Below are 25168 nucleotides of genomic sequence, written 5' to 3'. Positions count from 1 at the left end.
CAACTTTTAACTTTAAAAAAGTAGGAAAAAGTGACTTTTGTGAACATTTTAATAGTTTGCAGTGAGAGAGAGAGAGAGTCTGGGTTGGTGTTGTATATTACGCTACAAAAACCTTGTAATAAACTGGCAGCACTTTTTCCTGTTATTTTACAGATTTATTGTTCTATATATTGTTTTTTTATATCTTACATTATTTCAAATTAGTAAAATGTCAATAAAAGCCACTTTAAGCTGCAGAGTTGAATTTTCAACATCAAAAGTCGACAGAGCAGAGATCAACATCCCATAATACAATTCACAACCATAAATAAAATGAAAACACTGCTAATTAACAGATATTTGTAGCTTTTAAATTAATTTGACAGATATTTGTAGCTATGGTAATCAGATGTTTGGGTAAAGCAATTTGTTTTATTCTGTAAATTGAAGTTTTACAAATTTAAGAATAAATTTAATTGAATTTTAGATAACACTAGAATAATGGTCCATTAGTTAATGCATGCTAAAGTTAGTTCATTTATTTACTAATGGTACGTATGAATAATTTAGTAAAGCATTGTCAATCATAGTTTAATATTATTTAATGCATTAATAGCCAAAAGTTGTGCTTGTTAACTTTTAGTTAATGCACTGTAAGTTAACATGAGCTAACATTTTTAGACTTAACTAACATTAACGCTAACAAGATTGAATAAACAACATAATAAATGTATTACTAATTGTTCATGTTAGTAAATGCATTCAATTTTAACTAATGGAACATTATTTTAAAGTGTTACCAAATATTTGTAGGGGGAAAAGGCATTTCTGTAGCGTTAAAGGCAAAGTATGTAATGTTTGCCACTAGAGGGCGCGTATATTCACAACAAACAATGGCGTATTTTGATGACTGTAAGTGTAAAGTCGTGACTTTTGCTTCGTAAAGTTGTAGGTTATCTTTAAAATATATATATATTTTTTGTTTATTCTAACATCTTGATCACGATTCCCTTGTCTTTTTGTGTATTATTAGCCTTAATAACCACAACATAAATATCCGGGTCCGTCACATTTTTGTTTCCCCTTGTTTCGTTTTCTTAATGCGTTTGCTGTCAAACCGTTGGAAGATCTTTTCCTAATTTGCTGATGTACTGTAATTGCATGTGTTTTCCTAAATTGCAGCATGTTAAGCTCTCTCAGCCTCCCTAATACCCAGACAGCTCAACTTTAGCTTTGTTTTAGCCAAGAGATCTATGTTTGGATGTCTATTAGTGTTTCCCAACCCTGTTCCTGATGGCACACCAACAGTACACGTTCAACCTCTTCCTAATCAAACTGCCCTGAATCAACTCATCAGAACATTAGAAGAGACTCCGATACCTGAATTGAAAGGGTCAGATATCCAAAATATGTACTGTTGCTGTGCCTCCAGCAACAGACTTGGGGAAACACTGCTCGATTAGACTTCTTTTAGAAACAAAATTTACCTGGCATGGTTACAATAACGAACACCTTCTCAGACTCTCTTTAGTCAGTAAGATTCTCTCTTTATTTTATTTTCTTACTCATAAAAAATTCACAACATTCATAAATCCACACAAATAAGGAGTGGCGGAAGATGGTTTAAAAACTGCAGCTGTAATTCAGGCTCTTTCATTACACACAGTAGGCAATGGAGCTGAGCGTGGTGCATTGTGGGATGCAATCCAGTCCCGAGCTCTGCTGTACATTTTGGCAAATGTAGTAGGTCATTTGGGCACACATACACCGACAGAAAAACAGCATACTGTGCACAAAACACAGACTAGTTACTTGATCACACTACAAATAAGCTTCCAATTGTTAATGCTAAAGCGACGCAAAAGACGTGGGTAGGACATGTGACCACTACAAAATGGCGGATGTAGTACGTCTGAATTCCATTCATACTGTAGAGAACGCACTTTTATAACCGTTAAGTAACACGTTTAAAGTCAAATGCAGCACCTACTGAGTAGTAGACAGTTTCGGATGCAGCCCACTAGAACAAGACTGCGGTGTTCATCCTGCCCTCTTCTGCTGTGGAGGTTTTTTGTTTTGTTTTCTTTATATTTATGCATCATTTCACTCAATTTTTAATTCAATATATTTGAGTTGATTTGAATTTCTGCTTTCGGATCTTTATTTGGAATTGCTACTTATTTCTTGAGCCAGGAGGTTGTAACAAAACATAAAGATTAAATTACACTACATGTGACCCACGGGTGAGTAAAGACAACCCAGCAATTTTAGGAGTATAAATATTAATAATAATTGCCCAATGTAGAGGTCTGCATTCCCATGGCTGTCCCGCGGGACCAGGCCAGATTTCTGCAGCGCGGAAATAAATTTCCGAATAAAGAGCGGGAGCGGTCGGTAACTGGTTTAATTTGGGACGGGAGCAGGCCGTCTAGCAATATCGCTCCCGACTCCTGAGCGAGCACGCTTATGTATGTGTGTAAATAAAATAGTATGTGTGTAAATAAAATAGTGTGCGTGTGTGTGCGTGCACGCGCGAATGAGAGTTGTGGGTGCGTGCGCGAATGAGAGAGAGAGAGGCCTGTGTGTGTGTGTGTGTGTGTGTGTGTGTGTGTGTTAGTGCGAGCGCGCAAATGAGAGAGCTCTGTGTGTGTGTGTTTATACAGACAGCTTGTTATAGGCTGTCTCGACTATGTATAGCTTGGTGGTTTTCGGTTTCGTTCTCCCACCATCCCCCCCCACTCTTTAGCGGGATCGGGCGCGGCGGGTAGAAAACGGGGCAGGTCGGGCAGCAGACACAATGGCTGAATGTAATGCCTAGTTCAGACTGCGTGATTTTAGCCCCGATTTTGGCTCGCCGACAGGTTTTGAGAAATCGCTGACAAATGCCTGAAATCACAGGCAAATCGCTGCTCGTGCACGTGAGTGACAATCACACAGTATGAACTATCAAAGACGCGATCTGAGAGAATCGCTGATGAGTCGCCGATGCCTGTGAGATATTTGGCATGCTAAATATCTGGAGCTGTCGGCGATTCAAATCATGCCGTGTGAATTGAGTTTTGACTGAAAATAACATCAGCCATCGCCTACAGCCAATGAGAGAGCAGCTTTCACTTGTGTGTGCGTGTGTGTATACCTGCTGCACGGACCCACGAAATGGAGGAAAAACTAGTGGAGTTTTCATACAGAAAGTACTTAGTTTATTATCAACGTTGAGGAGAAATGGCTATAATTCCATTTAAACCCAGGTGAGAAAACATGTTCTTTTTCTACCTCATTAAAGGCTTCTTTCTCATTATGTAGTTAATAACAAAAGATATACGACGTGTTTTTGGCTGTGAGACGTAGTTTGGACGAAATTGTCGGCGATTCTTCCTATAGTAAAGTTATGCAATGTGAATGTCCCTGTCGCCGATCTATCTTGCAGTGTAAACAAAGCAGCGACGAAACGCTAGCCCAGATAGTCATGCAGTGTGAAAACATCTGTGTCACGACTACTTTGAAAATCATGCAGTCTGAACTTGGCATAAGCGGGAGCGGTCGGGTTCGGGATAAAACCTGGCGGGTGCGGGCGGGATTCAAAATTTAGTTCCGCGCAGGTCTCTACCCCAGTGCTTAATTTGTGAATTGCGAGGTCCTGGAACAGATCGGGGTGATGGAACCGGCATGTTACTCTAGGACAGGGATCACCAATCTTGATCCTGGAGGGTCGGTGTCCCTGCAGGGTTTAGCTCCAACTTGCCTCAACACACCCGCCTGGGTGTTTCAAGTATACCTAGTGAGAGCTTGATTAGCTTCTGTTCAGGTGTGTTTAATTAGGGTTGGAGCTAAAATCTGCAGGACACCGGCCCTCCGGGAACAAATTTGGTGATCACTGCCCTTGCTAATCACGATCTTACTAGGTATACTTAAAACACAGAGGCAGGTGTGTCGAGGCAAGTTGGAGCTAAACCCTTCAGGGCACCGGACCTCCAGGAACGAGATTGGTGACCCCTGCCCTATAGATGTAGAGGTTGAGGTTGTCGCGGACTAAAGTGAAGAGCAGGGGGGTGTGAATGGCGTAGGGGTGTTGTGGACGAAAGTGAAGAGTGGGTTGGGGAGTCGCGGAAGAAAGTGAAAGTGAACAGCGGAAGGGGCGGAGGGCGGTTAAGGAGGGGGATCAGTAAAATGAGGTAATGATATTTCAGAGGTGCCGGATCCAGATATGCCGTGTTCGCGCATAAATTAAGCCCCGCTGTTTCCACTAACTAATGAAAGCTTCAAGTAAAGTGTGACCATTTCCCCTTTGAACACCAGTCGACATGTTTCAGTGTATCAGAAATCTCTCGGCACAACAAATCCACATCTAATAAATACAAACAACAGCAAATTCACCGTACAAAAAGTACAAAACGCTTCACTACGACACTTTGTTAGAAAACAAGTACAAGTCACAATCATGATTGGTGGCGAGTGCATGAAACCCTGTACGTCACGTGAACATCATCATCACCACCACACAGAAATCAGGACGTCCCGCAGACTCTCTCTCTGGAGGAGCACAGCGGATGGGGGTTTCAGAAGCTCCTCCGTCCTGTGGAAACTGATGGAGCGGCGGCGGCTCTGAAAGCTGCCTCTGGGCTCGTGTCCGGCCAGTGCTGAAGCAGGTGTCATGGTGGATCAGTCCACTGGAAACTCGGTCTCACAGGCCGTCCCGGGACGACTGCAGGCGTGAGCGTCCTTGCGGAGGTGCAGAGACACACAGCTCAGCCAGCTGCGACTGGTGGGCATCTCTCCTACAATCTCCCAGCTGTCCGAGTCCTCACAGTACCGCTCGATAGTGTCGTGATACCTGCAGCACACACACACATTTGCAATATTTATTTAAGATTACTTCATTCCAAAACAAAACAATGTGCTTTTTATTCATTTACAGTTCATAAAAATAGCAGAGCAGTAAGTCATTTTAAAGTAAACAGCCTGTTCATCAGTTCACAAATCACACTGAACTTGACTGAATCATCTCACTGACTCAAATGATCCATATAGAGTGAGTCTATAGTTAGCAATTCACTGATTCAAATGAGCCAAATAGAGTGAGTCTATAGTTAGCAATTCATTGATTCAAATGAGCCAAATAGAGTGAATCTATAGTTAGCAATTCACTGATTCAAATGAGCCAAATAGAGTGAGTCTATAGTTAGCAATTTATTGATTCAAATGAGCCATATAGAGTGAGTCTATAGTTAGCAATTCACTGATTCAAATGAGCCAAATAGAGTGAATCTAAAGTTAGCAATTCACTGATTCAAATGAGCCAAATAGAGTGAATATATAGTTAGCAATTCACTGATTCAAATGAGCCATATAGAGTGAGTCTATAGTTAGCAATTCACTGATTCAAATGAGCCATATAGAGTGAGTCTATAGTTAGCAACTAACTGATTCAAATGAGTTAAATATAGTGAGTCTATAGTTAGCAGCTCATTGATTCAAGTGATCCGTTATGAGTAAGGTTATAGTTAACAATTCAACGCTTCAAATGTGCCACATAGAGGAGTCTAAATTTAACAATTTACTGATCCAAATAGTCCATATAGAGTGAGTCTACAGTTCACAATTCACAGATCCAAATGATCCATATAGAGTGAGTCTACAGTTCACAATTCACAGATCCAAATGATCCATAGTAGCCGCGTTTCCACTATCGCGCCTAAAGCGAGCGAGCCAGCCAGGGCGAGCCAAGGCCAGTGGCGTTTCCACTGTCACTTCCGGGGCCTAATCGGGCCAAAGCGGGGCTTTCTCGGGGCCAACGGCCAGCCTTTTTCGGCCCGCCGAATACCTTGGGCCAAGGAGGGCCAGCCGGGGCTTCGGTGCGGAGTGAAAGGAGAGGCGGGCACAGTTTTCCAATCGCACTCGAGTACATGCGCCAAACAAATAAATAAATAAGGGAAAGAAAACATCTGGAACAAATTATAGGCTGGGGTCTTTTTTGCATATGATCGCCCTTAAGTTTCTCTTTTAAATGTAAGGCTGTTGCATAAAATGATCTTTCTTTGCTGCATCTTTGATGTTTCAATAACGCATAATAATCTTTACACCATATTAAAGACACAGCAGACAGTAAAGGTTTTCAAGAGGTTTTGTCAAGTTTAATACTGTGTGTGTTTTTGCGCGTTTAGATGCCTGTGTATGTGTGTGAGACCGAAAAAAGCGCTCCATTCATAGCTCTGTTGATGCCGCGAGCGGCTTTTTTCTTTTATTTTTATTGTTTTAATTTATTTTGGAGATAATACACTATATGAATACAACAGTAAGACATTAAACTTTACAAATTTCATGTCCACTTTTGTAGGCTCAAAACAATAGTGTCATATCTAGATAAAATAGCCCTATATTGAAATAATTTAAAGAATTACAAATATTAGATAGGCCTATAATAAAATCACATTAAATAAATAAACCAATACAAAACTAACAAAAGCTATAGCTATAACAATTAGGTACTATATCAAACTGTTTCAAATTTATATTAAACTTTCATTTTTCAAAAGCCTCTTTGAAAAAAAGATTTGAGATATTTTCTAAAAAAATAAAAATAAATAAACACCGGAAAATGTTTTAAATATTATTTATAAAGTATTTGGATACGATGAAATTAATCAAATCATGCAAACAGAGCATTTTCGGGGTGAATGAAAGCAGAAACTAGGCGACCTTTTTTTCTGTCTGCAGCCGCGCAGCACTTTTTTGACGGAGAAAAACTGCAAGTTCAAAATGTGCTCTGTGTCCTCAAACAAGTGTGTGTGTTTTTATATGACGTGGTAAAATTAAAAAAGGACATTTTAAATACATAAAGAGCTTTATTAGTGCATTGCTGCTGAGCGCAACGAAATATAGGCTATATTTTATTACGTGCTGCTCTTATGTGCTGAAACACTGAACACTTTCCTTTACTTAAGATATAATAAGCAACATCTTTAAATAAAGGGAATCACCTATTAAGTGTCATAAAGCCTATAGGGGGAAAATAATCATGTTTCAGTTCTCTCCGGAGCATTTGGGATGAATGTTGGACAGATTCTGTCTAGAGGATGTTATAAAAAACATTTTATATCGAGTTATTAACGGAGAATTTTATATATGTGGTGTTATATTATGGATGTGTGCGCTCCCTGCGCTCCGGGTCCCTCCGTTGGTGGCAAGACCACTGGATTTCGATGGCAGTCGGTCGGCGAGTAAATGAATATGATGAATGAAAACACACAGGCATGTGCGTATAGACATGCGTTGTACTGCTGTACAGTAACGTGTCATTTGTTTGTTTTGGTTGTCCTAATTTTAATAGTTTCGTGATGATGTGATGGTGTGCTTTATCTGCATGATTCTCGCTGAAGTGGGCGGTTTGAGTGACGTTCGATTCGGGGGATGTTCTGGGGGCGGGGTTTGCGTGACGCGCTGCGAGCTACTAGCCCCACAGTGGAAACGCGACATGATTTCGGCCTCACTGCTCAACCTCCCGGGCAATTGGCCCGGCCTGGCCCGATATAAGCCCTGGCTCGCACTGGCCTGATAGTGGAAATGCGGCTATAGAGTGAGTCTACAGTTCACAATTCACAGATCCAAATGATCCATATAGAGTGAGTTTTAGTTCACAATTCACCAATTCAAATGATCCATATAGAGTGAGTCTATAAATAAATATTCACAGATGGAAATGATCCATTTAGAGTGAGTCTTTAGTTAACAACTCACTGATTCAAAAGATCCATATAGAGTAAGTCTATAGTTAACAATTCACTGATTTAAATGATCCATATAGAGTAAGTCTATAGTTAACAATTCACTGATTTAAATGATCCATATAGAGTAAGTCTATAGTTAACAATTCACTGATTTAAATGATCCATATAGAGTAAGTCTATAGTTAACAATTCACTGATTTAAATGATCCATATAGAGTGAGTCTACAGTTCACAATTCATAGATCCAAATGATTCAATTAGAGTCTACAGTTTACAATTTACTTATTCAAATGATCCATATAGAGTGAGTTTTAGTTAACAATTCACTAATTCAAATGATCTATATAGAGTAAGTCTACAAATAAATATTCACTGACGGAAATGATCCATTTAGAGTGAGTCTATAAATAAATATTCACTGACGGAAATGATCCATTTAGAGCAGGGGTCACCAATCTCGGTCCTGCAGGATTTAGCTCCAACTTGCCTCAACACACCTGCCTGGATGTTTCAAGTATACCTAGTAAGACCTTGATTAGCTTGTTCAGGTGTGTTTGATTAAGGTTGGAGCTAAAATCTGCAGGACACCTGCCCTCCAGGAACAAGTTTGGTGACCACTGATTTAGAATGACTCTTTAGTTAACAACTCACTGATTCAAAAGATCCATATAGAGTGAGTCTATAGTTAACAATTCACTGATTCAAATTAACCAAATAGAGTCTACAGTTAACAATTCACTGATTCAAAAGATCCATATAAAGTGAGTCTACAGTTCACAATTCACTGATTCGAATGATCCATTTAGAACACAGGTGTCAAACTCAGTTCCTAAAGGGCTGCAGCTCTGCACAGTTTAGTTCCAACCCTAATTAAACACACCTGATCAAACTAATTGAGTCCTTCAGGCTTGTTTGAAACCTACAGGTAAGTGTGTTGGAGCAGGGTTGGAACTAAACTGTGCAGGGCTTCGGCCCTTTTGGAACTGAGTTTGACACCCCTGATTTAGAGGTAGTCTACTGTTAACAATTCACTAATTCAAATAAGCCAATATGAACGAGTCTATAGTTAATGATTCACTGATTCAAATGATCCATATAGAGTTTATCCATTAAGAGGGAGTCTACATTTAACAGTTCACTGATTCAATTGATCCATTATGAGCAAGTCTAAAGTTAACTCACTAAGTCAAATTATGCTTCATTAGTTACAGTGAGTCAGCAGTTTTTTAAACATATTATTACTTATATTATACTTATATTATACTATTAATTATGTTATATCATTAATATATAAGCGAAACAGCAGCTTGTTTTTCCATGCATTAGATGTCAGAGAAATTCAGATTTTGAGTCACTAAAAGTGAGTGAAAGAATTTGATAATTGGGAGTGGGACCCCTGAATGATTCTTCAATAAGTACTGGATCAATAAGTACAATAACTATCAAATATTCATATCTACCTAATACTAATATCTGTGTTTCATCAGTGAAGTCTCTCTCACCTGTCCCATCCCTCTTCCCCTCCTAGAACATAAATCTTGCCGTCCACCACCGCCACCCCGGGCCGATATCGTCTCTCCTTCATAGGAGCGCACATGGTCCACTTGTTGGTCTTGGGGTCGTAGCACTCCACCTTATCCGTGTTTTCGGTAGAAGCGTGCCATCCGCCTGTAGATTAACAACCATCATCCAGTGCTCTACAACAGGGGTGGCCAGCCCTGTTCCTGGAGAGCCACCTTCCTGCAGATTTCAGTTGCTACCGATATCAAATACACCTGAACCAATTAATTAGGACCTGAACACCATGTGATAATTACAGGCAGGTGTGTTTGATATGGGTGGCAACTGAAATCTGCAGGAAGGTGGCTCTCCAGGAACAGGATTGGCCATCCCTGCTCTACAGGATAAAATTCATTTAGCCATTGAAGTAGAGCCCTCCATATTCACCTATGACATATATCTTGCCCTTCAGGATACAGGACGCAGAGCCGGAACGGGCAATCTGCATTGGAGCTACCTCACTCCACACGCATGTTTTAGGGTTGTACACTTGGGCCAGGTCTGTGCCATCGCCATCCTCCAAAACAGCACCTCCTGTAGGTTCAGAAGGAGAACATTAGCAATTATTTTTGTTTTGCTGGTTATATAGAATAGGTTTAGACTCTTCTAAGGTCAACAACACTTTAATTTTCTCAAAATACACATTATTATATCAGATATTCACTGAAAGTTTCAGTGATTCACATGATCTGGTGAGATTGAGTCTACAGTTGACAACTTGCTGATTCAAACAATCCATTTAGAGCAAGTCTCCGGTTAATGACACACTTATTCAAATGATCAGTTTAGAGTGAGTGCACAGATTTACTAATTCAGTGTGTCCAGTATTTACAAGTTTCCAGGTAACAACTCACCGATTCAAATGATCTACTCAGTGCGAGTCTTGAGTAAACAACTCACTGATTCAAGCAACTCATTTAGAATAAGTCTAAAGTTAATAATTCGAATCAGAGCAGGACTTCAGTTAATGATTCCCAGATTTCCAGATATTACAGTTCTGGTTGAAACCTGCTATACCTGTCACATAGAGTAGTCCATCCAGCGAGACCACAGCAGGACTGGTGACCGCCATCTTGACCGACTCCATGAACTGCCATGTGTTTGTGTGAGGATTATAACACTCCACAGAGTCCAGGCGGGAACGGCCCTCCCAGCCGCCCACAGCAAACACATATCCATCCAACATCACCAGTCCTGAAGAAACAAGTCAGACTGCTGAAGCCATAACTATTAGTAAGCAGCTAACTAGTAGTTAATTGAGCTAATAATCTTAGTTAATAGCAGGAATTGTACAGAAAAATAAAGTGTGGCCAAATAAATCAATCTAATTCTTTATATCCATTCTTATATAATATGATCTAAGCCATAATTATAACTAAATAACTAGATTCTTGAAAAGCCTGGATTAAATATTTATTATCCCCTTTCTCTTCTTTTGAGGACAAACTTTGAGATTGTGAAAACAAGATCAAAATTTAGTAGGATCAGAAAAAAACATCGCTCAAGCCCAAACTCGCTACTAAACATGATTAAGTTGCATTATTGTGAACAGCAGGGTTCAGCAAAAGCATAAGCAATCCATTAACATGCTGCCATTACCCAGTTCTGATCTCGCCACGTTCATGGGTGCCATCTCTAACCAGGAGTCAAAACAAGGGTCATAGCGCCACATCTCTCTGCTGGCGGAGCCGTCCGGAAACTCACCACCAGCCAAATACAGCATAGAGCCTGCAGGAACACACACATTTCAAACTGAGAAAACATCTTGCTCATATTAGAACACTGCTGCTTAGTAAACAATTCATTTTCTGACTGTCTCTCACCGGACACAACCAAGCCGTGTTTGCTGACAGCGAAGGGCAGGCAGGCGAGACTCTTCCACTGGCCATTGAGAGGATCGAAACTCTCCACACTGCGGAGAACAACCTTATCGTCCTCTCCTCCGACCGTCACGATCACCTCAGCAGTCCCTGACCAACAGAAACACAGCAGATTAAAGTAACCATGCACTGCACAGCACACACCACATGAACTACAATTCTGACGTTCTCTGTACACTACATTATTAATTAGGTAGGTAAGTGGGTAGGTAAGTAGGTAGGTAGGTAGGTAAGTAAGTAGGTAGGTAGGTAAGTAAGTAAGTAAGTGAATAGGTAAGTAGGTAGGTAGGTAGGTAGGTAGGAAGGTAGGTAAGTAAGTGAGTAAGTAGGTAAGTTGGTAGGTAGGTAAGTAAGTAGGTAGGTAGGTAGTTGGGTAGGTACATAGGTAGGTAAGTAGGTATGTAACTAGGTAGGTAGGTAAGTAAGTAGGTATGTAGGTAGGTAGGAAGGTAGGTAAGTAGGTAGGTACATAGGTAGATAACTAGGTAGGTAGGTAAGTAAGTAGGTAGGTAGGTAAGCAGGTAGGCAAGTAGGTGGGTAGGTAAGTAGGAAGGTAGTTAGGTAGGTAAGTAGGTAGGTAGGTAGGTAGGTAGGTAGGAAGGTAGGTAAGTAGGTAGGTAGTTGGGTAGGAGAGTAGGTAGATAGGTAGGTAGGTAAATAAGTAGGTAGGTTGGTAGGTAGGTAGGTAAGTAGGTAGGTAGGTAAGTAGGTAGGTAGTTAGTTAGCTAATTAGGTAGGTAGGTAGATAAGTAGGTATGTAGGTAAGTAGGTAGGTAGGTAAGTAGGTAGGTAGTTAGGTAGGTAGGTAAGTAGGTAGGTAGTTAGGTAGGTAGGTAGGTAGTTAGGTAGGTAAGTAGGTAGGTAGTTAGGTAGGTAGGTTGGTAGGTAAGTAAGTACGTAGGTAAGTAGGTAAGTAAGTAGGTATTTCCCAAAGCTGTTCCTGTCAGCACACCAGCAGTACACATTATTAACCTCTAGCTAATCAAACACGCCTGTATCAACTCAGTAGAACACTAGAATAGACTCCAAATCCTGAGGTTAATGGGTCAGATAAGGGAGTTTATGTACCTCCAGGAACAGGGTTGAGAATCGCTGATCTATATAATTAAATAGTGAATTTACTGTTTATGGTCAGTGTAATGGAGTGACTGTTTTAGGTATTAGAGAGACTCTGCAGACCTGTAGCGCGTCGAGGTCTTGCTCGAGGGCTGTACAGCTCTCCCCGGCGGTCCTGCAGCAGTAAATAATCCTTGGCCTCAGAGATCAGCTTCTGGCACTGGAGAGACTCCTTCACCACATCCAGAGTCTCAATGACGTCATGAATGTAGTAGGGGCTGATGAGGGGCAGGCGGATGTGCTCCAGCACCTGCAGAAAAACGTCGGCCTGAGCGCAGACATTTTACCTACATACTCATTTATATACATTAGTATTTTTTTTAAATCAATCTTCAATTTGATAAACCAAAATTTTTAGGGTGCTTTCACAATAGCAGTTTTGGAGTTCGGTACATTTAGCTAGTGTGAACGCTGTCTACTGAACTCATATGCAACCCACATACTGCAAATCTCCAGGAACAAGGTTGAGCACCCTTGGCCTAGGCTCTAAAGAAAATAAACAAAAATAACTTAAATGAATAGTTTGCCCAAACATAGAAAAAGGTCAAACATGTTTAACAGAATTTTGTTGAACACAAAAGATTATATTTTGAAAAATGTTGGAATTTATATTTCACGCTTCTCAAACTTCCTCTAAGGGTGCAAAGTGCATACGGATGCATTCTCAGGGTGCATTGTGTGACTTTTCAGGGAGTAAACATTTCTGTGTACTGGAAGAATTTTGCAAATGAGACAGCACTAAAAATGGCTCCCTGATCAGTGCACTGACTACTGTACAGAGGTGATGATTGGACGCAACCAATGTTGACCCAAGAGCTTTTTGAATCTGGGAAAAGTGAAATTCAGAATTCGTTTTATTTAAAGAGACACGGTTCACGTTCGTGTTGATTTTTACCTTACAAATGTGGTAAGCATGTACTTAAAACTTTATTTACATTTATTCAGACGGCTATCAAAGATATTATCATCAAAAGTACTCTTTCAGTTTTAGAAGACAAATTTTAGTCAAAGTGAATGAAGGTACTAAGTAGTTTACTATAATTTTATTAGAGTTTACTATAATACTATATATATACTATAATTTAACTATAACATTGTGGGCACTAAATAATACAATAATACAACTCAATCCATATTATAGAAGGTTTTTTTTTTAATGTGACACTTGTGGCCAAATGGTCTTTGTATAATTTATTTATTTTTATCAATTACAAAAAAAAATTCTATTGCTGCACGCAACAAACCTCACACTTGTGTTTGTGTACAAGGTTCAAACTGATAAACAGTGGACCTGCACTATCACCAACCAAACTGTGTTTGTGTCCTCCACTTCCACACCACTCTCAGGGCCTACTCACACTATGCTATGCGAACCATGCCCAGGCCCCTTTCCCGGTTTGTTTGAGAAGTGTGAGTGCTTTGAATTGGGCTCAGGCATGGTTCAGTTGGCCAGCCCTGGCCCAGTTGGAAAAGTTGTGCCAGAGCACGGTTCACTTGGGCTTTGGTGCGGTACGCTTGTAGTATAAGTGCAAAGTGTGCCTGAGCCCAAAACTGAAGACAAGACCTGACTTTTAAGGGCCTGTTTCATACGTGTTTATTAATAATTCTTACTGTTCAGTGAACGCAAACTGTCGTAGGTTATTAAAGACGCAAACCCCTCACTGCACAACAGCTGCACCTTCAGCAAACCTCCTAATTCCTGCAGCACGAGGACTTTATGATTGTTTGTGAGCGTCAAAAGTGGCTGATCTGTTCGGCAAAATATTTGACTGTGTCACTGCATATCGAACAACTAAAACAATGGAACTAAAAAAATCTCCACTGTGCTGAGCAACAGCTAAACTGAACAGCGCAACATCGATGATGTTAGCGTGCTCAGGGTTGAATGCAATATGAGTGTGGGACGTCAGGGGAGATGAGAGGGAAGACAAGCGTGCTTCGGCTCAGTTTAAGGCAACTGTACATAGTGTGAGTACGCCCTTAAGCCTCCTTTCCACTGCACACAACAAACATCTTAAAGTCATTCATTTTCAATGGAGAGCAGTCCGGGAGCTGTGTGGAGTTCCGATCATCTCCGTATGCTGAAAATTCAAATCCTATGAAATATTTGAACTGCTGCGACTAGAACATATGCGACCGGCCGACCGGATGTGATGTATTCTAGTGTTGTCTAAGCAGGTCCGTGCAAGCGAGATGAGAAATACTAGTTTATTTGGTTATTTTTTTAATTAGAAAAAGTCTATATTAAAAAAAAAAAACTAAATTTTGGTTCATAAATGTAAGTAATAAAGTAAGAAAATATACATTTATATGTTATCTTCACATTCCCTCCAATAGTTTTAGCGGTCTATGAGTTTCTAGTATTTATTCATTCATTCAACCATGGTGAACGGACAGAAATAAAGACTCTTGCTTTTGCACTCCTTTATTTCGGACACTGCGAGAACAGTTTCTCTCCTATGGTGCATGTCAGAACTGAAAATTCTGTGCGACTACCACTAGGGGGCGTATTCCGACAGTCGTGTCCAAATGTCATGTGCAGTGGAAAGGCGGCTTCAGAACTGCTGTAAATGCTGCTCTCAGAATCACTCTCCATCTCCTCAGCCTGTGAGCGTTTGTGTTGCCGGTGTGCAAATTAGTGTAATAAAACTTCCCTTTGTATGCAAACCAATTCCCTCTTTCCACTCTCGACACTCCCACACCAGACAACTAAAAACAACACTTTTTCTAGCTTTTTTTTTTCAGATTAGAGGTGTGAAAACTCTCTGCTGAGATGCCGGGTTTCATGCCACTTTAATCTTGTGTTGAGCTAACCCTTGAAACCCAATAATGAACAGTGATTGCAATGTTTGCCCTCACACATACCACTAACTGCAGCTCCACATCAACACTGTACATGAATAACCTCTTTAACCTCCCGTGAGATATGAAATCAGCACTCCATAACTAAGATCCAGACTTAAAATAGCTGCCTGGCAACAATGATATGTACACACAGCGATCTGATCCTGTTCAATCAGGGCTAGGTTTACGTTTCTCTGTTCGCTTCATAATCATAGGCTGTAAGGAACATGTGACCTTTCACAGGCTTAGTTCATCAAAAACACAAAGACGGCTAATCCCAGTCATCTGCTGGAGCTCCATCCCTGACATCAAAGAGGAAACACCGCTCATACAAAAAATAAACCGAACACAGACAAACACAGTAACCAGCAGCAGCGCAGTAATACAATACACACCTCCATCTAAATACTATACAGCTGCAAATGTCACATGGTTCATTTACAATATAATTTGGTGCAATGACCTCTTTCTTTCTTTCCCTACTTCCTTTCCTCCTTTGTTTCTTTCCTTCCTTCCTTTCTTCCTTCTCTCCTTCCTTCCTTCCTTTCTTTCGTTCGTTTGTTGTTTCTTTCTTTTGTTTCATTTTTTCTCTTTCTTTCTTTTTCCATTCTTTCCTTCGTTTGTTTGTTTCTTTTTCTTTTCTTTTTTTCTCTTTCCTTCGTTTGTTTGTTTCTTTCCTTCTTTTGTTTGATTCTTTTTCCTTTCCTTTCTTTTTCCATTCTTTCCTTTGTTGGTTTGTTTGTTTCTTTCTTTCTCTTTCCTTTCCTTTTTTCTTTCTTTCCTTCGTTTGTTTCTCTTTCCTTCCTTCGTTTGTTTGTTTCTTTCTTTTTCTTTCCTTTATTTCTTTCTTTCTTCATTCATGTTTGTTTCTTTCTTTCCTTCGTTTGTTTGTTTCTTTTTCCTTTCTTTTTTTTCTTTCTTTCCTTTGTTTGTTTGTTTGCTTCTCTTTCTTTCTTTCTTTCTTTCTTTCTTTCTTTCTTTCTTTCTTTCTTTCTTTCTTTCTTTCTTTTGTTTGTTTCTTTTTCCTTTCTTTCTTTCTTTCTTTCTTTCTTTCTTTCTTTCTTTCTTTTTTCTTTCTTTCCTTCGTTTTTTTGTTTCTTTCTCTCTTTCTTTTTTCTTTCTTTCTTTCTCTTTCTTTCTTTTCTTTGTTTGTTTCTTTCTTTCTTTCTCTTTCTTTCGTTTCCCATTCTTTCCTTCGCTTGTTTCTTTCTCTTTCCTTTCTTTTTCCATTCTTTCCTTCGTTTGTTTGTTTCTTTTTTCCCTTTCTTTCTTTCTTTCTTTCTTTCCTTCGTTCGTTTGTTTCATTCTTTTTCCTTTCCTTTTTTGATTCTTTCCTTCATTCGTTTGTTTGTTTCTTTCGTTCCTTCCTTTGTTTGTATGTTTTTTTTTCTTTTTCTTTCTTTCCTTTCTTTTTCCATTCTTTTCTTTGTTTGCTTCTTTCTCTTTCCTTTCTTTCTATTTTACTTTCTTTCCTTCGTTTGTTTGTTTCTTTGTCTCTTTCTTTCTTTCTTTACTTCGTTTGTTTGTTTCTTTTTCCTTTCTTTTTTTCTTTCCTTTGTTTGTTTCTTTGTTTCTTTCTCTCTCTTTCTTTCTTTCCTTCCTTCGTTTGTTTCTTTTTCCTTTCTTTCTTTCTTTCTTTCTTTCTTTCGTTTGTTTGTTTCTTTTCCCTTTCTTTTTTTCTTTCTTTCCTTTGTTTGTTTGTTTCTTTCTCTCTTTCTTTCTTTCTTTCTTTTCTTTGTTTCTCTTTCTTTTTCCATTCTTTCCTTGGTTTGTTTCTTTCTCTTTCATTTCTCTCTTTTTCCATTCTTTCCTTCGTCTGTTTGTTTCTTTCTTTCTCTTTCCTTTCTTTCTTTCTTTCTTTCTTTCTTTATTACTTCCTTTCCTTCCTTCGTTTCTTTCTTTCTTTCTTTCTTTCTTTCTTTCCTTCCTTCATTTTTTTTCTTTCTTCTTTCCTTTCATTCCTTCGTTTCTTTCTTTCTAGTCATTCTAAAGATAATGAACAGCAAATTTGCCAGTGTACATTTTACACCACAGGTGTTGAATTTAACACTTTTCAAGTGTCTATATGCGTCCCACTATCAAAGTGTCCAGGTTACACTTTCAACTCGAAGAGCTACAAGGCAAAATTCTAGCAATACAAGGCAAGCGAAACACCACAACAATAAAAGATTTATTAATTTTAATAAATAAATGATTAAAACTTATTAATAATTATTTATCACCATGGTATGCGCAGTGCTGCCAAATATTTTCAATGAAAAGGTGCTAAGCTCTGCATGAAAAGGTGCTAATTGTCGCTAGATTACCTCATACATCAATTTGCATATTGCTAACGCACGGTTTCCGCAACATTCATTCTTCCATGGCGAGGCGCCACACCAAAATTCATCCTGCCGCGGCTACATTCAGTTGTGTTTTTTTAATAACGGGTAATAAACACCAAAACGAATGAAAAGGTAAGTGAATTATAACAGCGCAAACTTTTCGTATTTGGTAGATCTGTGTAAAAAAAGGGCTGCCCCCACAGCTGGAAAAAATCCTAGAGGAAACACTGTAACGTCATCACGTCCAACTGTTTCTTTTTAACAGCCTATGGTTAATAAAGGGGTATTTATATTTGCACTATGCTTTAAATATGCATGTCAATTTAATTAATTGCATTGTAGTTTGAATACAGTATATCAGTATAGACGTAGTGAATTTGCAGTAATCTCCCAGTTCTAAAAATGGTTACCAGTTACATTGTGTAAAATGGGCAACTGTTGCCCAATAGTCCACACAATAACTAACCACAGTTGATTTATAATAACAGAAATAGTCAAACTACCTAGCAATAGGCACTCCATTGGCACATGCAAATAGTCAAGACAAGAAATGTAAGCTCATGCAAATGTTTTGCTAATTATTCAAGTTTAACCAAATGCAGTCTTGCAGAGTCACTGATGTGGTTTCTGTCTGACCTTCTCGAAGCTCTGCCTGCGCGAGAGGCTCTTCTCCAGCCAGACAATGGCCGCCTCAAACACCGTCTCCTCTTTTGGCACGTTCAGATGGTCACTGGAAATGATCTCGATCAGTTTATCACCACACAGAGAAAGAAACTCCTCCTGATGGGGACAAACAGAAGATAATCGAGGAGTGTTTTTTTTTAATCATAGTTAAATAAAATCTTAAAAATCCTCTTTCTATTACTGAAAACAGAATTTACCTCTGCACATTTTTATTTTTTTGAATAAGTTTATGTGACTATATCCATATCACAATTGGATGATGTCTCCTCTCCACTTACAGTGTGGTGTGCAGTCTGGTGCAATATAGCTGCCGTCGCATCCTCTAGGTGGATGCTGCACACTGGTGGTGGATGAGGAGACCTCCCCCCCATTGTGTAAAGCGCTTTGAGTGTCTAGAAAAGCGCTATATAAATGTAAGGAATAATATTTTTTTGAGTGTCTGTGTTTACCTGTTGGCTGACGGTGCTGAAGTGCTGTTGGATGTACTCCATGCTGCGTCGCTCCAGCTCTCGGCACGAGTGCGCCTCGGCGAAGCAGTGAATGCCCACGCAGTTCATCTCGTCCATCTGGCGCTCCATGAAGCGGCAGCAGGCCTCGCGCACTGCCATTACGTCCAGCAGATTAGCGGCCGCCAGCAGCGCCTGCACGTTGGCCTTGGAGATCACCACCTCTGCAGTATAGGCGTAGCTCACCAGCATCCCGATCATCTGCGGCTCCACCCCGTTAATGGCCACCCGCTCCTGACGAGACTCCATCAGGTCGGTGGAGAACATGGCCTGTGCCAACACAACCACACAGCTTTAAACGTGCATTAAGAGCTTTATTGATCCATTACAAGGTACATGTGAAATCAAAACTAATGCTACTGATTTTGATAGCTCGCATTGCTAGTTTTACGGTGAACAATTCATCTGTGCATGACATTAACAAAAAATATTGCCCATGTGATCTAAAACTGAAATCTGAAAATGCACTTCCTGTTTGTTTTAGTTAAATTTTCAGATTATGTCAGTCTGAGGTATTGGGCGTGGCTAACATATTTAACCACGCCCCTTCCAGCTGTCAGATTTGACAACAAACAGAAATGGTGAGGAGGAGGAGTCTGTAATAACTTTCCTGAAACCCTTTTACTGATCTCTCTAAATGAAATGACATCTTCACTACATCCAATCAACTTGCAGTAGAGAAGAAAAACAAGCCACGCCCACTGATTTCTCATTTAACATTCCATTTCTTAGGAACTGCGTCACAATACGAAAAAAACTGTCGAAGTTTCTGGTTAGTGTGGAATTTCATGCTACGTTTACACCAGAATGCTCAGATGAAGTGTCAAGTGCGAGTGATTTACATATTAAGTCAATGCAACGACGCGAATAGACATCCTGCTGCATGATATGTGTGAATGAGGCGGCGCTAATGACGATTCGCTTAAATAAAGCGGCACGATTTGGGTGTTTTGTGCATTTAATGTGTGAAATGAAAAATTCTGAACTTCAGCAGACATTTGCGTTAACCAATCATGGCCTTGATGATGACGTAACGTCATCAGAGGGGGAAAAACTTGCCCATTAGTGACGGTCTCACCATTATTAGCATGAGACGTTAGTCTTGTATTTGAATCTGCCACTATGCCAACACACAGGCATTTGTAGCTCCGCCCTCTTTTAAAAACAACACAATCACATTTGAATTTAAAGTGACAGTCACCAAAACGGCACAATTAAGATCAAGACCTAATGCTGTTTTCACACCAGACGCAGCATGTGTAATAAATCGTGCTATTCGCACGTAAATAGAGGCGTGAACATATTGAGTTTACTCACATGTGAAATTCACATTGCAATAGATGCTGATTCACGTCATGGGCAGGGCATCTGTATGTCCGGTGACTCTAGCTTCGATGCTAAATGGCTAACATGGATTTTATTGAGAGAGTAGCTGTGCTTTATGTGGTTTAGGAAGGCTGGAAAACTGCGTAGATTCGTTCAGCGCTGTGTCTGAGTCGACTAGATCCTTTCAGAGGTGCACCCAGCACTGAGTTCATCAACTGCTCCATAACCTTAACCTGGATGATGGAAGCTTTCAGTGGTGCTTCCGATAAAGTTGGGCCCAGTTTGATGAGCTGTTGTCCAGTGTCGACAGGAGGATTTTCCCTCGAGACACCAACTGCAGAAGCTACGTTATAATCATACCCCTATAAGAGCAAGCTCCTGATTGGTTAACGCGACGCGAATGTCTGCTAAAATTCTGATTTTCCAACTTGAGAGTGATTTGTGTGATTCGTTAAACGCACAAAATACTTAATTCACATTTCATAATTCCTGCCGCCTCATTCGTGCTAATAGCAAGGCAGGATGTCTATTTGCATCTTTGCATTGACTAAACACGTAAATCACCCGTGCTTGACGCTACATCCGATGCTCCATGGTGTGAACGCACCTTAAAAGGGGCAGTTTTAAAGAGCTATAAAATATTATTTGTGTGGTATTTTGAGCTGAAACTCTCTAGGGACATCAGAGACTTGTTTTACGTCTTGGCGTATAACAGGTCCCTTTTAACTACTACGTACTTGCATAAAAACAATAGTTTTTACAAATAAAAAAATTGACTTTATAGAAAATTCTTCTTCCAAAAACATTTTAAAAATCTTATTTTTACCAAATGACTTTTGATCTTGCTAAAGTTTTGTCAAGCTTATCAACAACAAGTTAAAAACAACAACAGCCTGACTTTGCATTGATTACCTGAAAGTAAGAGCTGAAGGAGGCCAGGACGATGCGGTGACAGGGAAACTCCTGGCCTCCGCAGCACAGCGTCACATCGCAGAAGGCATTATTGAGCCGTAAGCTGTTCAACCCCTCTAGCACTTTGTTAGGATGGCGAGTCTCCACAAACACATAGTCTTCACTGTCTAGAGAGGACAAGGGGAAGCCGGAGTCCTCCACACATGGAGACGGAGGGAGTGTGGAGGTGGACGGAGACGTGGCCAGCAGATTCACAGCCATTATTTCCATCTCGGCAGTCAATCAGGCTGACGAAAATTCACATGAACAATACAGCATTACGCCTAAAACTGCTTTTTGTAATACTTTATTTTAATTAACATGCATGTGCTCTCATATCTTTATATCATTTTAGAATGCATCATATATTTTTCATTTATATTTTATTATATTATTCATTCATTCATTTATTGTACTTCGGCTTAGTCCCTTATATATCAGATACTACCTTATTTATATTATTTATTTGATCGCACCCCAGGTCAGAATACACTAAATAGTCGATCCCACAAAACACTGAAAATTTAAATACATTTTATGAATAAATTAGATGTAATTCCAATAAACACATACATTTTATTCACTGAAGCATGTGTTACACAAACTAACATTACCAAAAGTGTTGACCTCCCGATCATCAATGTATAATTCACACACACTGTCTATTTTCTATTGGATTCATCTATGCTTGCAAATTGTTTGTTATGTTTAATGCAGATTTCTGAATTCTTTACAAGTAGGATTATTTAGGTCTTCTTTTGTGAAATTATATTCATATCGCAATGTATATCACAATAAACAAAATGTCGCAAATGTCGTGTTTTTCCAATATCATGGAGCCCTAGTTTTAATAAATATAATGTGGACAATAGGCATGGGATGGTAACCGTTTTCTTATTATACCACAGTTTGGAAAAGTCAAGGTTTTAAAACCGCCAAAATTTTCTGTAATATCATTCCTAAGGTATGTGTAGGATTTTTTTTATTTATAGTTTTTTTTAGGACAGCAGTATCTTCAGCAGAAAAAAATATCCAAAGATGCCGTTTCAAATTGTAAAGAAATTTGTGTTTTAGAAACAAAGACAGCAGAAATCAATAGGGGTGTAACGATTTATCGTTGTACGATTTATTGCGATGCAAAAATGTCACAATATGCATCGTGGCGTTATGACGATTTGATTACGATATGACGTCCGTTTTCTCTTATTAGTTGAGCTGTTTGCACGTGAGCTACGTTCCACCTGCTGTCGCACGTGAGTTCAGATTGCAGCAGCAGTAATGTTAGCAGACCAACATGAGTGGAGTTGAAATAGAGGATGGCCCATCCTCTCAAAATCAGACGTCTGGCAACATTTCGGTTGTACAGTCATTGCTTTAGACTCGTCCGCTTTTTGACACGCATACTGGGTCAAACATCCTAAGTTTTAAAGTCTTCACAGTGATTTACATACTTTGCACAGCGACAGGGATACCTCCTAGTGGTGTTGAAAGAGTCACATACTGTATTTATAAGGTACAATTCACCCTAAAATATCATTCTGTCTTCATATAATGTTCCCGCCGCAAAATCACACATGACGTGAGCTGATGGTGAGCTGTTACTACAGAGGGCGGACTATGATAGACGCACGCGTATGGCAAGCCGTTTAACATTTAAACCTTTGATCTGACTATCCATAAATAAATATTTTGACTAGTCATAATTATAATTCGACTACTCAGAATGACAATTAGAGATATCTGCAATTGCAATTGTACTAGTACGAAATCAGATTGGAGATATCTGCAAATATATTATGACTAGTCATATTCCTCCATTGACTTCCATTGAAAAATATTTGCAGATATCTCTAAATGAGTTTTGACTAGTCACAATTGTAATTAGAGATATCTCTAAATGAATTTAATTAAATATGAATTAAATACCTGGAAGTGTGGATTTTTTTTGCACACAAAAAATGCACGTGACCAAGCAAAGGCTTAAGCTTTTACTGTTAAATTCAATTGAATAGAAAGCGTATTTTTTTTTGCACCTTTACTTAAATTGTTCCTTAATTTTGTCTCTGTCATTTCAATAATATTTTAAAGAAGTTTTTAAATTGTTTTATTTTCCAGAGACAGGCCTGTTTAATTTATTTTCTTAAAGAAGGTTCAGTTTAACAAGTTGAAACAAAAGAAATACATAAAAAATAGTTTACTTGGTAAAATTTGCATTTCAGTTTAATTTTAAATTTTTATTCCAAATATCGTGATACATATCGAATCGTGAACATTATATCGTGATACACATCGTATCGAGAGCTGAGTGTATCGTTACACCCCTAGAAATCAATGATTCATTTGAATTATTAAGCCTGACGTGTTTACTGCTCGAAAATATAATAAATCTTAAAAACAAAAATTGAATATATGGTTTTCAAAGGGGAAACAAGTTTTTGTTTTTTACTCAGACATTTTAAAAAAAAAGATATTCTAGAGCACTGAGCACAATACTGTGATATTTTTATCCAAGGGTATCATCATACCTTCAGAATCTTATACTGGCCCTAGTGGAAACTGTAATTGAGGTAAAGTTTGTTTAATATTCGCACATTCCTTCAGTGACAACTTGTGACACTGTCACTGTATTGTTTACCATGGTAGTTTGAATATTGGGTCTGAAATCCCGTCAAAGTATAACCTGAAACCAACATTAGCACTATTTATTTGACTGTGAACAATGTTGTACTTTAATCATATGATTTCCCTATTTATAATTAGCAAATATGTATTTATTTTAAGTTATATTAAGTGAACGTTAGTTAAGGAGAAAGTCTGAATGTGCGAAATTGCGAATATAAAACCAACTTTACCTCAATGAAACTGTAATGGTATTTTTTTCCTCAAACTGAGGTAAAGCTGGTTTTATATTTTTACATTTAAACATTTTGACAACATTTTGACATGGTAACATATTGTTTACCAAGCTACTTTGAACATCTGGTCTGAAATGGTATACTTTAAATCAACATTAGCACTATTTAATTGACCAATGCTGTACTTTATTAATTAGAATCAGCAAAAGCACTTTTCTGAAATGATAATAACAAAGAAAAAGTCTGAATGTGTGAATATAAAACCAACTTTACCCCATACTGGTGTCACGTTAAAAACAGTGAATCTAAAAGGGAATATGTCCCAAAACACACTAGAAACAATTGAGGTACAGCTGGTTTTATATTTATATATTCCTTCAGTGAAAACTTGTGACAAATTCCCTTGTTTACCATGGTACTTTATATATTGGGTCTGAAATCCCATCAAAGTATTTCCTGAAAACAACATTAGCACTAGTTTTTTGACTGTAAACAATGCTGTTTTTTGATCATATGATTTCCCTATTTGGAATTAACAAACATTTATTTATTTTAAGTTATATTAAGTTAACTTTAGTTAAGGAGAAAGTCTGAACGTGCGAATACAAAACCAGCTTTACCTTAATGAAATGGTCTTTAATTTTTTTTTCAAACTGAGGTAAAGTTGATTTTATATTCACACATTTGTTCATTTTGACAACTTGTTATATGGTAACATTTACTGTTTACCACGCTACTTTGTATATTTAGTCTGCATACAAGTATGATTTCAAATTAACAATTTAATTGACCAATGCTGTACTTTAATAGTTAGTGTTAGCAAAAAACACTTTTCTGAAATTATAATATCAAGGAGAAAGTCAGAATGTGTGAATATAAACCAACTTTACCTCATTTCTATAGGTGTCACGTTAAAAACAGTGAATCTAAAAGGGAATATGTCCCAAAACACACTAGAAACAATTAAAATGTACTGTTTTAATGGTTAAACTGAATGATTTGTAATGTGCTTTTTCTGCAAGGCATGCATAACAACCTGTCAAATAAAAATGAATGTTCTTTCAGTTCATAAATCATTCCTTGTTGTTGTTTACTTAAATTACAGCAAATGAATAAAGCGACCTGTGCTGTTGTGGTGCACATATGATGATTATTAAACATTTAAAAGGCAAATGTGAGGCTTTTAAGGGGGAGTTGGCTGGCCAATGCAGTTAGTATATTTTCATTAATCCACACGAGTGAAGGCTGACAGTACAGCCGAAAACACTGGAAGCGACAGCGACACGCATGCAAACACAACAGACGCATCATCTTACCGAGGAGTATGTCTGAGGTGAAAACACGGCTCAAAATCTTCATATTTTCACCTGCAACTGTTTATGAAAAGTCGTGACGCCATGTCTTCTTCTTTTACATTAG

The 25168-nt window shown here is 38.7% G+C and overlaps 1 protein-coding gene across 1 annotated transcript; it reads right to left on the bottom strand.

The window, feature by feature from the left end:
- Positions 1-1505: 1505 nt before the first annotated feature.
- On the bottom strand, positions 1506-25168 carry si:ch211-256e16.3. Its single transcript, XM_003198186.6, has 11 exons — positions 25066-25168; positions 20856-21142; positions 18561-18887; positions 18064-18207; positions 12323-12509; positions 11087-11233; positions 10863-10991; positions 10281-10457; positions 9651-9797; positions 9206-9371; positions 1506-4810 (listed from the first exon to the last, which is right to left on the bottom strand). The coding sequence occupies exons 2-11, from the start codon at positions 21123-21125 to the stop codon at positions 4639-4641; spliced, it is 1866 nt and encodes a 621-aa protein (XP_003198234.2). The 5' UTR covers positions 21126-21142; positions 25066-25168; the 3' UTR covers positions 1506-4638.

Source organism: Danio rerio, chromosome 3, assembly GCF_049306965.1.
Source record: "Danio rerio strain Tuebingen ecotype United States chromosome 3, GRCz12tu, whole genome shotgun sequence".
NCBI classification, from domain to species: Eukaryota; Metazoa; Chordata; class Actinopteri; order Cypriniformes; family Danionidae; genus Danio; species Danio rerio.
The sequence above is the reverse complement of the archived record's forward strand: the minus strand, read 5'-3'. Positions and strand labels throughout refer to the sequence as shown.

Bases quoted from the DNA above. Each gene is read 5' to 3' on its own strand.
- si:ch211-256e16.3 (XM_003198186.6), bottom strand. From the start codon at position 21,125: ATGGAAATAATGGCTGTGAATCTGCTGGCCACGTCTCCGTCCACCTCC. The intron at 10,458-10,862 runs GTAATGGCAGCA...TTGTTTCTTCAG, and splicing joins CGTGGCGAGATCAGAACTGG to GACTGGTGATGTTGGATGGA. The intron at 9,798-10,280 runs GTATAGCAGGTT...CTGAACCTACAG, and splicing joins TGGACTACTCTATGTGACAG to GAGGTGCTGTTTTGGAGGAT.